Source organism: Drosophila mauritiana, chromosome X, assembly GCF_004382145.1.
Source record: "Drosophila mauritiana strain mau12 chromosome X, ASM438214v1, whole genome shotgun sequence".
NCBI lineage: Eukaryota > Metazoa > Arthropoda > Insecta > Diptera > Drosophilidae > Drosophila > Drosophila mauritiana.
Genome location: NC_046672.1, coordinates 22,279,294 through 22,293,175, shown reverse-complemented (window position 1 = coordinate 22,293,175; position 13,882 = coordinate 22,279,294). Strand labels below are relative to the sequence as shown.

Sequence of the window (13,882 nt, the reverse complement as noted above, 5' to 3'; positions counted from 1 at the left end):
CCTGATCGCTTTATATGTTTTTAATTACAAGTTTATAAAGGCCCATATATAAATACTACACAAACTTTATTTAAAAACTCCATTTGTCATAATCAAATAAAATATATATTTAATGTACTTGCCAATAAATTTCCCTTTAGATTACAATTACGAGCAGCAAGTGAGAGTAAAGGCATATCGAAGCAAAAAAAACTTTGGGGGGATTACACACGAGATCTCCCTTATCAGGGGTACTTCACGACTGATAGGCAAATAAAAAGCAAATATGAATCATGCTGAAGAAAGGAGGTTAAATATGGTAAAACGGCGGAGGAGCCATAGAGGAGGAGGTATAACAACTGGCCATAAAACAGGCAACGGGCACCGACTTACTTGAGTTGACTAGACGTACTATAGAGATATCTTTATAAAACCGTCAATTCGAAGGTACGCCTCTGCCGACGCTACTGCTGCTGCCTCTGCCAACGCTACCATCGACGTCGCTGTTTATTATTAAGACGGGCGCGAGCGGACCCCGCTTTATTAGTTGTGCAATACTATTCTAGCCAAACGGTTTGCTGGAGTTTGCCAGCGAGTAGCGACTCGTACAAAATACCGGGAACGGAAGTTCGAAAATTCGAAAACCGAACGCATCGAAAGTCGAGTTTCCGCCAAAGAATCGAGTTCGGGCGCTCCGCTACGCATTCACCGTGTGTGCTCAATTTTTCCCTATTCGGCGCTTTAAAATATATTTTCAAAGACGAAGTGTCAGCAGCACGTGTATTTTCTTCATTTTTTTTTACGTTCAGAAGCCATTTATTTTCTTTTTTATAAGTACTATAGTTCGAGATGGTCAAAACTGCCACCTTTTGGCGTTGCCTTTTCTTTACATTATGTGGAAGCTTTTTGACGGTTACTCAGGCCAAAGGTGAGACACAAAATTAAGAGGATACAATCTTAATAATGGTAAATAATTTAATAGAAGCATGCTCGCTATGCCCTCGTATTGTTGCACTATTAACTATTATATCATAAAATAATTAATTCTTAATCTAAAAGTAAGGTTATAACATGTTATTTCCATTTAAAATTTGTTTGTCGAAGCAGTCTTTTTATCTTAAATTTTACTTTCGTCAACATTTCATTTAAATTTCCATAAAGTTACCCTCCTCTAGCAATCATTGGGCGCTAGGTAAATATGGCCCTTGAAATGTTTACTTTTAAAAAGGAAATATTTACCAAATATTTTCCGGCTTATCCGGCTTATCCGGCTTATCCGGCTCTCCGCTAGTTCAAATGTTTAAACCTTTGTATAATCATTAGCCGCTAGCTTATCTAGACTTCCTGTCACCCCAAAGCGATTCAGTTCGCACTTATTTGTGGAACAGATGGATGGATAGTTGATCGATCGATCAATCAAGTAGCACTTATCCAATGCCCGCAAATGGATCCATCCTAACCACTTAACTTTGTGGGTTCGTGCTTTTTGTTCGAAGATGCGCCATCCATGAGTGGCAGTTTGCCCTCGCGCTTTCCGCCCTTATCAGAGGATCCGGAATAACATAATGTGGTTTCCCCGCGATTTACACCTGCGAACGAAACGTGCGATTAACTTGATAGCTTAATGAGTTCAACAGCAAATGAGACTTAGATTCGGAATAGGTAAGCTTGCAATAGCTACTTTTACCACCTGTCGTATTCACCACCCATTACCCATTAACACATACTTTGCGCTAACAAATGTGTCGATTCATGATCTTGATCTTAGTTTGAGCACCATCATCGCCGTAATCAGCTATAATAAAGATGTGTGCTGGGAGGCGGCTTCAAATCGGTAATCGATAGCTGGACCGGTCCAAGTGATTCCCGGGTTCTTTGGAAACGCAAAATCACATCCCAAATCCCACTGCCCAAGCTGCCCACATTCAGTGCTATATGCGACGCGATTAGTATGCTCATTATATGTTTGTTTGGTAATTCCAAATAACGATTTTCGCTGGAACGATGAGAAGGAATTTGTGGTTCTAGCCCGGTGACGTTCGACGTTGGTTGCAATAAAAGCACCGGTCAAAATTGGGCAATGCCAGCAGGGGACTTTCGGCCCAGCCATATTTGTGCACGGGGGCCAGCAATTATAGTCGTTTACAACAGCCCCTTTTAATGTTTGCCGATCTTGAGCCTAAGCTTGAGCATTACTATCAATTTATGTTAATTCGCTTATTTCTGTGGTGCTGTTCGTTATTGTTTTGCATTATTTTCCGCCGTCCGTCAAGGCGGGATAACACCATACAACATGGCACAAAAGCCCCGCAACATTTCTACTTTTAAGATCCCGGAGGACAAAAAAGAGCTTGCACACATGAATTTCACGTTGACGCGTATGAAAAGAGATCCATCATCTTTACAAATCCGCGTACATATGGATGTATATTATTGATCGATTGTAGCTGTTCTTCGAATCTGTATTATTAAATGTTGATTAAAGACGAAGAGAAGGGTTATCTTCGAGAATTAAAAATGTATTTTTTAATTTAGCGTAGGCTTTATCATAATCCCTCATATGGATGCATTCCGTTACCATTCCCTTTTTATATCGTCCCCACAATATTTTTGGGTAAGTAGCAGTAACCAGTAGCTGTAGAACTTCAAAAGATGTTCAAATTCATTCGACACTTTTATCATTACTCAGTTTTGTTGACCAGTGATGGCGCATAATCACTTTACCATACCATTACCATTACCATTACCATTACCATTGTACAGACAACTGGCACCGAACCAATGAATCGTGCTTACCCTGCCAGTACTTTTCGCATTGAATCCATTTGCATTGGCTTTAGTTCCAATTATTGCACTTGCATTCGAATTCACTACTGTTTCAAAACATAGAAAAGACTGCCGATGTTTTTTTACAAAACATACAGAAGACCTTGGCAGTGTGGTGTTCCACAACCAGCTAACTGGTGGGCGGGCCTACAACTCTGGGGATCCCCACGGTTTCCGATTTAGCTCTGAACGACGGGTTTCGGCTCCCAGTGCAAAATTTCCCCGATTTCCGCAAGTCGGCCTGACACTGAGGAACAAAACTCGACTCTGACTGGGCCTTCGACTTGACTTGAGTTTGGATTTTCCTGTACATCTCATAAGCTTAGCGCAACACTCAAAGAAACTTTGGTCACGATTTAAGGGGGATTTCCTTTGCTTTTACAATGCCGTCGGTGAATTCGAATGTAAGTGCAGTGTTTTACTGGGGAAAATGGAAAATTGCACGTAATAACAAACGAAATAAAAATTAACAAGAATACGTTTATATTTCGTATGCAAAAACCATATTCCTATAAAAGAGTTTTTATAACGTATTGTAAATCTACAAGTGTTGAGTGTCGTTTATTACATAAGCAGGGTTGCTCCACCCTGCATTCATTTGTTTCGAAATAAGCATATATTTTACAGCGTTAGGCCGGTGAGAGGGTCTATTTAAAACATTTCTCTTCTTTCTGCCCTTCTAGTAGTTTTCCAAATTTCTTCGAGTGCGTTTTAAACTGACAGCACATGCGAACAAGTTCAATAAACTTGTTTGTCAGCTGAGTTCGGATTTGTTCGGGTTCGTGTTCGGGCTTTGGGCCGTGAAACTGTAAACGCGTTCTGCGAGTGCGCCTATGGCTAGTGACTAGTGCATTCCAGATGCATTCAGTCGGCCAAGACTTTTCTTCACGATGGAACGCGACATTAGTGCCCTTGGTTGTCGATGTGAATTTGACCAGTTGGGCTTGAATGCAGGGAGTATGTAAGATCGCCCGATGTTTGCTTGAGTTATTTTCCTTTGTTTTCTTGCCGCGATTGTGTTAACGTTTTAATTTTCGACCTGGAGACTGCAGGTGGAAAACAAATAAACATTCATTGCTCTTGTCGCGCATGTTGCTGCCGCGCAATCGTCGATGTTACTGTGAATCAGGTGCCTCAATTCTTCGCACGCAATATACAAAGATACAACAAAAAGTCCAATACAATGGTATGGTGATGAAAACCCAAAGAGCGTGGCCGGAGCATCAAGTTCATGTGAATAATGGGGTCAAGTTGTTGCTCCCACTGTTTATTGGACTTGGTCAACAAAACGGATCAAAAACAGAAACAAAAATAAACTAAAAACGAAACAGAATATAATGGCTGACATTGGAAATTCATTTACTGGCGGAGGGTGTAAAGCTGATAAGACTGTGGAGTCTAGACCCAGACGGAGAACCTTCCCCAAGATAATGAAGCCCCCCGTCCGGGAATCATAAAACAATCACTCAAAGCCAAACAAACATAAACAAATCATCAGCGAATGCCCATGACGGTCTCACTCATTTAGGGCCCAATGCAATTCTTAAAATTCAATCAAGCATGCGGCGCATTGGTATTGGCATCTACTCTAATTGTCTAATTGTCCCACGGCCAAAGACACTAGAATAACACGGCTATATGTATATTTGACTGTCCGGCCACGAATTTGAACGGAACGTTTTTTTTTCTTGGGCGTTTCGTGTAAACTGCAGATATTATAATGAAATCATAATAATCGGAATACGCAAAGGTTTATTTTAAAGCCAATATAAGCTACCCAGTGGATTAGTAACATTCTACGAATAGCTGCATACTAGTTGTTTTGTTAGACGTTGTTTTTAAACAATTGAAACAGCTCTAACCAGGTGAGATAAAAGTTAATGGTAGATTCAATTCAAATTTTGTGCCGTATAATTAATTTAAATTCCTAAAAACAAATTTATTACAAACTATAACATAAAATTTCTGCTGTATTAACAGGCATACAATATTGTGGCAAATAATACTAATACCATAATAATAATAATATAAAAAAAAATGCAGTTTTGATTCTAGCATTAATCTGTATTAAGTCTAGCCTTCTAGCTAAATATTTATTTGTAATACATTGTTTGTCAGTTAGCGAAAATAAATGATTATCCTTCTTTCAATTAAAATTAAGTCCCCATTCGAATTGTTATGGGAAATAACCGAAGTGGAAATCAAAGTTGCCTTACAAAAAAAAATTATACAAAACACCAAATAAACAAATTTTGGATGGTTGAGATTTTTGTGGTCCAGGAGTTTTAAAATATAAGAAGTTCGGCTATAACGAGTAATAAGATAGGCACGGGGAAATCATTAACAACCGCTTAAAACATCAACTTATTTCATTTAAAACAATTGGTTTTAAGTTTCCTTAGCTTGGTAAAAGGCCTTATTCTAGTATTGTATCACATACGATTTTGATTGCGATAATAACACGGCTTTCAATTGATTTCTCCGTAATCTTATCGTCAAACGTATTTTCCATTAAACTGGAAAAAGTGAGGCCGCGGAGATATGCATCTCGAGTCCCTGATGAATATTAGTTTCATTGCCCGGTTTTGGTTTGTCTTTCCAGCAGCAACTAGCAACGCAAGCAGTTTTTTGGAGGTCTCGCTGCGCTATTTTGATGAGCAGCTTCTGCTGGACATCCTGCCACGCGCCCCGTGTCCTGGCGAGGATGAAGGATCTCCGATGGACGAGTTTGCCGACCTGTTTACGGGTGAGTTTAGTTCCGTCTCACGCATAGATAACCGTACACACATAGTAACTCTAATCAGCTAAAAATGTGCGCGCTGTTAAAAAAATTTGGACTGCACTTGAACTTGTCCGCGGACAGTGTCCGTTGTCCGCTATCCGCTCTGTCCGGTATCTTTTTTCAATGTCTTTCCTGCTTCAGCGATATCAGCTGCGATAAGGGGCTATTCAATAGCCAATAAATCGGGTATGCCGCATAGTCTGTTTGCAGGGGCGTCGTCATATATAGTACTTACTGGAGTTACGGACGAACGGACACGAGACAGCAGTTGGGGAACGCTCTTTTATCGTCAGCAATTGTAATCTAGAGCACTTACATTCGAATAGCGATATAACCAGCGAACGGGTCTAGATTTTAATGGAACCGCGATAAGATTTTGCTGCTTTACGGTGTCCCGTCCAACACCAAACACAAAGCTGTTTAATAGTCTAAATTTAAGAAATGACGGAGATCGATCGAGTATCCGTATCTAATCCCCTGCCTGTTGCCAGGTATATTTTGTTAAATCTATAAAGTGCGCGAACAAAATTTAATATTTTGGGTTATCAACCATTTCTAGCGTTGCCTTTCGAAAGCTCTTAGAGTTTGCCTATGAAACGAATTTTCTACATAAATTTAATTTATTTTCATATTTTAATCAGATTTGCAATGATCCATTAAGCTTATATTTCTGCCCGTAATTTTAAACGGAAAGATGTTTGAAGTTACCTGTGTACAATCAATATAAAAAAATATTATTTTTCATTTTGTTGATACAATAAATGTTAAGGCTTTTTGTTGCTTTTCATATTAACTATATTTTCTAAATAACAAGGAGTAATATAAAATTTTGAATGCTAATACTATTACCGATTCGATGGAAAATATGAAGCAGGCAGAATGAATCGTTTCCGGCCATATATATGGTAGTATATACATTCTTGATCAGGATCAATAGTCGAATCGATCTAGCCATGTCCGCCTGTCCGTATGATGAATGAATGCAGCTTCCAGAGACATAGTTGCCACGCCCACTCTAACGCCCACAAACCGCTCAAAACTGCCACGTTCACACTTTTGAACAAGTCTTGGTATTTTTTCATAGTTTTATTAGTCATGTAAATTTCCACCGATTTGTCAAAAATCTTTTTGCCATGTCCACTCTAGCGCCCTAAAACCGCCCAAAAGTACCGCACCCACATTTTTGAACCATTATTGGATATTTTTTATAATTTAATTTAAGTAGTCTTGTAAATTTCTATCAATTTGCCAAAAAACTCTTGCCACGCCCACTCTTACGCCCTAAAACCTCACAAAACTGCCGAAACATATTTTCATATTTCTTCGATTTATTGTTTGTCTTGCCAATTTTTATCTGTGTACCAAAAAGACTTTGGGAACGCCCCTCCTACCTAAAAAATGACCAAAACGCTCACGCCCACACTTTTGAACAATTTGAATCAATTTTTTCTCATTTTATTTTCCAATGTCTATCCATATAGGATATCACAATAAAAATGTATAATGTGTAAATGAACAATGATAAAATGTCGCGTTCGCATTTCCACTAGCTGAGTAACGGGTATCTAATAGTCGGGGAACTCGACTATAGCATTCTTTCTTTTTTTAACAATTTTAGTGCGGAAGGGTTTCGTCGACGATAATATCAATAATTATATCAACATTTGTGAATCACATTGACACAAAATGCATAGATACTGAATTCGCAAGGAATCCGATTCTGGTTAGGTGAATTGTTTGAAATCGTGGGCACGAGTATCATTTATTATTTGAAAGGCTTACTTCGGATTCATTTTAGGACTTTTACGCTTTTTAACGGAGATATTATTGCTCGGACAGCGGTAAAAGTTCGTCGAACCTCATCATTTAAAAGAGAAAATCAATTTTTGCAAATGCGCATCTTAACCTAATTTGGGATCCATTACACACAATTACTTTAATATTATTCGTTCAATCTTCAGTGAATCAACTCCGGCAGGGATGGGTGGTGCTGCACGTCTTCGCTGCGGTTTACTTCTTTATCCTGCTGGCCATCATTTGCAACGACTACTTCCTGCCGACGGTGGAGTGCATCTGCGAGGACTTGCAACTTTCGAAGGACGTGGCAGCGGCCACTTTCATGGCTACCGCCACCTCCATGCCCGAATTCTTCACGAACACGATCAGCACGTTGATTCTGGAGTCAGATATGGGCCTGGGCACGATTATCGGCTCGTTAATGTTCAACACATTGGGAGTGGCCGGCCTAGCTGCGCTCGCCATCGATAAGGTAAGGAAGCTACTTTTGAAGAACAAATGTAGTCTATCTAAACAAGGTAATTTTGCCCAGCTTAAACATTGGTCTGGAGACTGTTTACTGGTTATTTAATTTTTATCATGTTGACCGTTTATATGATTGAGTTTCATGCCGTGCTTGCGGAGTAAAAGGGTATCCCTATTTGTTAAAAAGTAGTAGGTTATTTGTAATGGAAATGTACGTTGTGGTCCTTGAACGTTTTTTATTTTTATGGTTGTAATAATACCCGTTACTCGTAGAGTAAAAGGGTATACTAGACATAGACGCAGCGCAAGTTTGTTGCCCCATGTCGCCACGCCCACTCTAACGCCCACAAACCGTACAAAACTGCCACGCCCACACTTTTTAAAAATGTGTTGATATTTTTTCACATTTTTATTAGTCCTGTAAATTTCTATCGATTTGCAAAGAAACTTTTTGCCACGCTCACTCTAACGCCCTAAAACCGCCCAAAACTGCCATGCCCACGTTTTTGAAACATTGTTCCATTGTTCCATTCCAATTTAGGCCTAAGAAGTTTTTTGGACCGATTAAATACGGTACGAGTGAAAAACGTATTGCGGACTCCAAACAGGCGATCCATACGCCAAAAACGGACGGACTAGCGATCTGAATAAGGTCGTGGTCACGTATCGATAATCAAATTCCTTTGACAAACTTTTTATAAAAACCAGGCACACCCCTGGCATTATGACAATAGTCGAAATATGGTCTGAAAATTGTAGTTTAGGATCCAGAAGAACACCAAAGTCATCAACCCGTGTTATCCTGTCCAAAGAGCAGCCCCTTAGAGTGTAGGTCGTGTGTATTGTGTTGACACGACAAAAAATCATAATTTTACACTTGGAGCCATGTAAGTTTATTATGTATTTTATCGCGGAACCATATTTGAAAGCTACATATCTAGATCGGATTTTAAGTCAGAGCGGCAAGAAATGTCCTCCTCTTAGCTTATCTCTCAAGATACAATATGCAGGCCTCGATCGGGTGGCTCCGTCACCACTCGGTCATTGTGTACATCACAGTATCTCGTCCAGAACAATTTTTCTTCAATTGCTGTCGACATTTTATTGTAGGTAGGGTAGGGTAGCTATGTATGATGACTTAATAATTCCAGTCCCCACGTGACAACATTTATAATTGATTTTCAGCCGGTGCAACTGGACTGGTGGCCCATAGCTCGCGATTGCTTCATTTATATCTTCAACACGATTATCCTGCTGGTCTTGGCCTGGGGCGGAAGCATTAGTTTCACGGAGTCCTGCATCATGATGGGATTTCTCGTGCTTTACTACATTATCACGTTCAACAACAACAAGTTCATGCCCGCCATCCGGGTGTTTATCGAGGATCGTATGAACTGCTGCTTCTCCACGCGATATGGTATGTTGGCCTAGGAATATTTATAGCCTCGTGTTAGTTACAATAAATTTTTTAATTTTTGTAAATTAGATCTAACGGAGCCCCCAGAGAACAGTGCCAAGGCGCAGCTTCCGCTCAAAAAGGATCCTCTGTCCGGCGATGGCCTCTTTGTTGTCAATCTTCCCGAAAACACCTCTTCCATGTCTTCCACCGCTAACCTAACACATCCCAAGCATCGTAAGCTGAGATTATTTCCATATAACAGATTTGTTGAAATCATCTAACAGAGTGAGGAATGCGTTGCCGACCCTATTAACTTTACCATCTGTCCCTCCGTATAGAGGTTGGGATCTCAGTTATAATAAGAGCTAGAGAATTGGAATTCTCCCATCTCAAATAATATTAATATCTAGTTACTGATTCCGCCCTCGCACTTTGTTTAGCTTAATATCGGATATAAAATAGTCGATAGTTATACCCGTTTCGAAAAATGGTTCAAAAAATTTGGACGTACGTTTGGCCACATTTTTGAACCAATTTTCAAAATTTATTCATAGTTATATTAGTCTTGAACTTTCCATCGATTTTCCAAAAAACTTTTTGCCACTCCCACACTTTGGAACATTTTTAAAATTTTTTCTCATTTTATTCCCCAATATCTATCGATATCCCAAAAAGATTATAAAATTTCGCGTTAGCATTCACACTAGCTGAGTAACGGGTATCTGATAGTCGGGGAACTCGACTATAGCATTCTCTCTTGTTTTAATCTTGAAAATAATTATCGATTCCAGTTAACGACGAGGACGACGTCGCGGACGGAGTGCCCGAGAGCATATACGCTTACCCTCGTGACGCATCCGGTTGGAGGCAATTCTGGTGGATCTTCGTCTTTCCCATTAAGGTCACGCTATCCCTACTGATCCCGCACCCGATGAAGTACCGCCGACTGTACCCATTATCATTTATCATGTGTATCCTTTGCATTGGCGGAAACGCCTACCTTATTGTCTGGATGCTGACTGCCTTTGGTGTGGCCATTCATGTGCCTACCATTGTGATGGGTCTGACCTTTCTGGCTGCTGGCTCTACCATGCCGGAAGCCGTCTCCAGTCTTATTTCCCTTAGAAATGGTAAGTGGTGTTTTAATTAATTTCTTCCCCATTATGACTTTTAAGGGAGGTTGGTTTATACGACACGCTGACAAACGAAACTATAAACTCCAAATACTTTATATGGTGGCAAATGTTGCCTTTACTGCTGAGCAATCTTCGGAAAAACTATGCATCCTAAGAGAGATAATTAGAGAGGTATTAAAAGATCCTCGATTGTCACATATCCGTTACTCAGTTAAAGGGAATCTCGTTGCAATGAGCCTTGAAATTTGAATTGGCGGCTACATTAATTGCCTACTACCTAAAGTCGGAAGGTCTAATGTAATGAAGTAATTCGGACAATTATTGGTGTTTAACAATACACTGACAAAACAAATATAAAGTAAAACAAAATATAAAAACATGTACTGAAAGAGGCGCTTAATTTTGGTCATATTGAAGGACATTTCAAGAAAAATAGTATAATACAAAAAAAGAATTCAAACATTTTTTTAGACGTATAGACGTGGGAAAATGGTCTCGGCTAGTAATTGTGGTCCGGAATATTTTTACTGCATAGGTAACGCTTCATTCTACCTGATGTCCCAAAGTCATAAAAACACTATTGTACCCATTATTTTTAACTAATATTAATATGTTTATGTTGCAATTTATAGGGGAAAATGGCATTGGAGTTTCCAATTCGTTGGGCGCCAATTCCTTGGCCATCTTGTTATCCCTTGGAGTGCCTTGGTTCATTAAGAACTGTATACACTACGGAACTGGGGAGCCCCAGCAGGTTGGCACCCAGGGCATCGAGTATAACATCCTGATCTTGATCATATCCACTGTGGCGCTGTTCATAATCCTAAGCTTCAGTGGATATCGGCTGACGAAGCGAGTGGGTGTAGCCCTCTTCACGGTGTACGGAGTCTTTATTGTTCTACAGATCCTCATCGAGATGAATGTATTCTTTCCCAGAGATTGCAGTAGCTAGTGATGGACAAAGATTTCTTGTGAAAAAATCACCCTTGCACAAATCATTTGGTGCTGGCACCAGGAGATTATCACTATTACAAAGAAAACCTATTTACACGACCTACATTTTTGTGTAGTTATATTTAGGAAGTACTATACCATCTAAAAAAATTTGAATATTTTAAATGATAAGTACAACAATTTTATGGCTTGACTGTACTTTGTAATTATCATTTTAATACTCCATCAGGAATCAGAGGCAGTAGACACTCTGTATTTCTTACCCTACTTTACGATTTAATTAATATGTAAGACTGTCTATAGATTTAGAAGACGAAGCTTCCATCAGCTATTTGTATTTATTTCGTGTTGAATATGTTTATATAGCCCGTAGTACGACCTACAAATGTTTAAACCGTTACCAAAGCACAAAACGAGATACTAGCAGTTAAGAAAATAATACACGCTTATCAGGAAGAGTTCATGATATTCACCCATTATGCCCAGGTCCGCCAAAACGCTGAGAAGAAATTCTCAACATCATACACAACGTTCTGTTGATATTCCGCGTATATGCTTTGTCTAATATACTTGATACCATTATTATTCATTTATAAATATACCCTAAGACAATTCTTACCGAATCAATTTAAAGACAATTTAATGTCTTTCAAACTGATCCCGAGACTATCTAGGGTCCAATTGATTAGACTCTGAAGCCAGTTTTTAAATAAAACAGAGATAATTGGGTTGCGGTCTGTCGTTAGGCTTTTAGTTTCTTTCAGGGGATTTACAAATTCGCATTGGGGAATAATTTAAATTACCTTGAAGTTGTTACATCACAAATAATATCATTGAATGAGATCAAGTACACCTTAATACACATCCAATATGCAAAATTCGTGGAACGATACCCAAGTTAATTAATTGGTGTGTATCTAGGCGTGTACACTATTTATCTTAAAGATATATAAGTACATATGTAAATATATGGGAAACTTTATGTCTCCATTACCACTAAATATAAATAAGTTTAATAAAGGACTTTGTTTTTGTTTGCACGCATTGGGTTGTCTTGGAGTTTCTCTGGGACTAATCATATTGTTCACACAAAAAAATACTTAGAATTAGTTGGTTTGTACGCCCATTTTTTTTAACACAATACGCATACTACACGCATATTTCAACAAATGCATAAAACATATATAGAAATCAAGGAAGTCTTTGAAACTTCCAGTCTTTGAAACTTTCAGGGGTTCTCGGAGGCTGCACCGTATGCTCGTGCCACCTGTCCCATCATTTATTCCTTATTCTTCTCAACCCTTTTACGTTCCATAAACAAATCAGTCTGAGCAATTACAATTCAGAAATTCCAAATATGCCGCAATTGCGAAATGGCAACTTTAAGCTGCCTCCTAACCCATTGGCACAAAGCTCAATTGATATGCCTCCGCATATGGATGGCTGTGCTTAGTAAATGATAACTAAAGGCGGCGTGTGTAAACCATAACACGCTGTCCATCTCAGGACATGTTCAATCGCTAGTCGGAATGCCCATTATTAGGTGCAGCAATGGTGACCGTTCTTAACGTAGTAATTGTGCATGGCAACAGTACCATTCTTGCTATAGCTTCCGCTGCCACTGCTGCCATTATACTGCATGTTGGACATGGAGCTGCCAATTCCGGAGCCACCTCCCGGAATGGGTGCGTCGTCGGTGCTGGTGGAGGCGTCAAAGGCCTTAATGGGATTCTGGATAATCTTGCAGGTGAATTGACGATGAGGGCCACGCTCCTGCTGAAGAAGTACAAATTTTCAACTTCGTATTGCCTAGTTAACATACATACCTTAGGCTGTATGGGAAAGCAGCACCAAAGGATAAAGGCTATAAATGCCACCAGGGTGCCCACCAGCAGTATGAAGTCCTCGATGGTCTACAGAAGGCCGAAAGGGCATGCCAGGTGAGTACTGAATGGTATTGGCCCCATGATGCCCACTTACCGGCTCCTCGCCCAGCAGCACATGATTGATTAGATAGACAAAGTCATCAAAGGGTGTCATCGTGAGGATTCGCACTTTTGTGCGTTAGGCAACTGCAACAGCTGCTACTGACAAATGCCGCTACAATCCGCACAGCACAACAGCATGGCGGTCCGGAGGATTACACCGCAATTACCACTGCATATCCTCCGGGTTTTATGAATTTCTCGATTTTCGCACGGCTTTTCGACTGTGTGACCAGGTGCGACCAGCTAACAGACACAACTTTTAAACAGCTTATCGCGAAATGCATGTGTTAGCAAATGTACGTGTATTTTAAGAAATTAATTGCATAAATTGAATTGAACAAACTGTAGGCCCTTAAAACAGTCCTCCTTTGGGTAAACTCGTAGTGATTTTTAACCTGTTCATTCGGACAGGCTGCGCTTGAAGCGGCTTCTTCCCTAAGTAGTACGCGAAAGAGATACGCAAAGCAACAAAAACTTGCTTGGGCGAAAGAGGTGCCGTTGTATACGAAGAAACACCCAGTAATCTTTATTTCTATGAGACTTTAGTGTATTCAAG

At 39.7% G+C, this 13,882-nt stretch overlaps 2 protein-coding genes and 1 long non-coding RNA gene across 10 annotated transcripts in view; 1 reads left to right on the top strand and 2 right to left on the bottom strand.

The window, feature by feature from the left end:
• LOC117148921 overlaps positions 1-3,059 on the bottom strand; it is an 18,751-nt gene extending 15,692 nt beyond the window's left edge. The window contains exons 1-2 of the long non-coding RNA XR_004459950.1: positions 2,776-3,059; positions 1,219-1,568 (exon numbers count right to left, since the gene is read on the bottom strand). This is a non-coding gene — a long non-coding RNA (uncharacterized LOC117148921). The remainder of the gene's footprint in view (positions 1-1,218; positions 1,569-2,775) is intronic.
• LOC117148909 (sodium/potassium/calcium exchanger 4) lies at positions 825-12,378 on the top strand. Of its 7 annotated transcripts, XM_033316625.1 has the most exons (8): positions 3,691-3,766; positions 3,851-4,670; positions 5,408-5,551; positions 7,549-7,856; positions 9,035-9,266; positions 9,336-9,482; positions 10,040-10,378; positions 11,017-12,378. In XM_033316625.1, exons 3-8 carry the CDS (start codon positions 5,524-5,526, stop codon positions 11,334-11,336), a joined length of 1,374 nt encoding a protein of 457 aa, XP_033172516.1. In that variant the 5' UTR covers positions 3,691-3,766; positions 3,851-4,670; positions 5,408-5,523; the 3' UTR covers positions 11,337-12,378. The 7 variants fall into 7 exon arrangements, with proteins under 7 accessions (XP_033172510.1, XP_033172511.1, XP_033172512.1 ...); XM_033316619.1 differs by lacking the exons at positions 3,691-3,766; positions 3,851-4,670 and adding an exon at positions 825-907 and having other exon boundaries at positions 5,411-5,551; XM_033316620.1 differs by lacking the exon at positions 3,851-4,670 and having other exon boundaries at positions 3,665-3,762.
• LOC117148917 lies at positions 12,063-13,882 on the bottom strand. 2 transcript variants are annotated; one of them, XM_033316638.1, is made up of 3 exons: positions 13,319-13,882; positions 13,165-13,251; positions 12,063-13,111 (listed from the first exon to the last, which is right to left on the bottom strand). In XM_033316638.1, exons 1-3 carry the CDS (start codon positions 13,376-13,378, stop codon positions 12,878-12,880), a joined length of 381 nt encoding a protein of 126 aa, XP_033172529.1. In that variant the 5' UTR covers positions 13,379-13,882; the 3' UTR covers positions 12,063-12,877. The 2 variants fall into 2 exon arrangements, with proteins under 2 accessions (XP_033172529.1, XP_033172528.1); XM_033316637.1 differs by having other exon boundaries at positions 12,063-13,114; positions 13,319-13,880.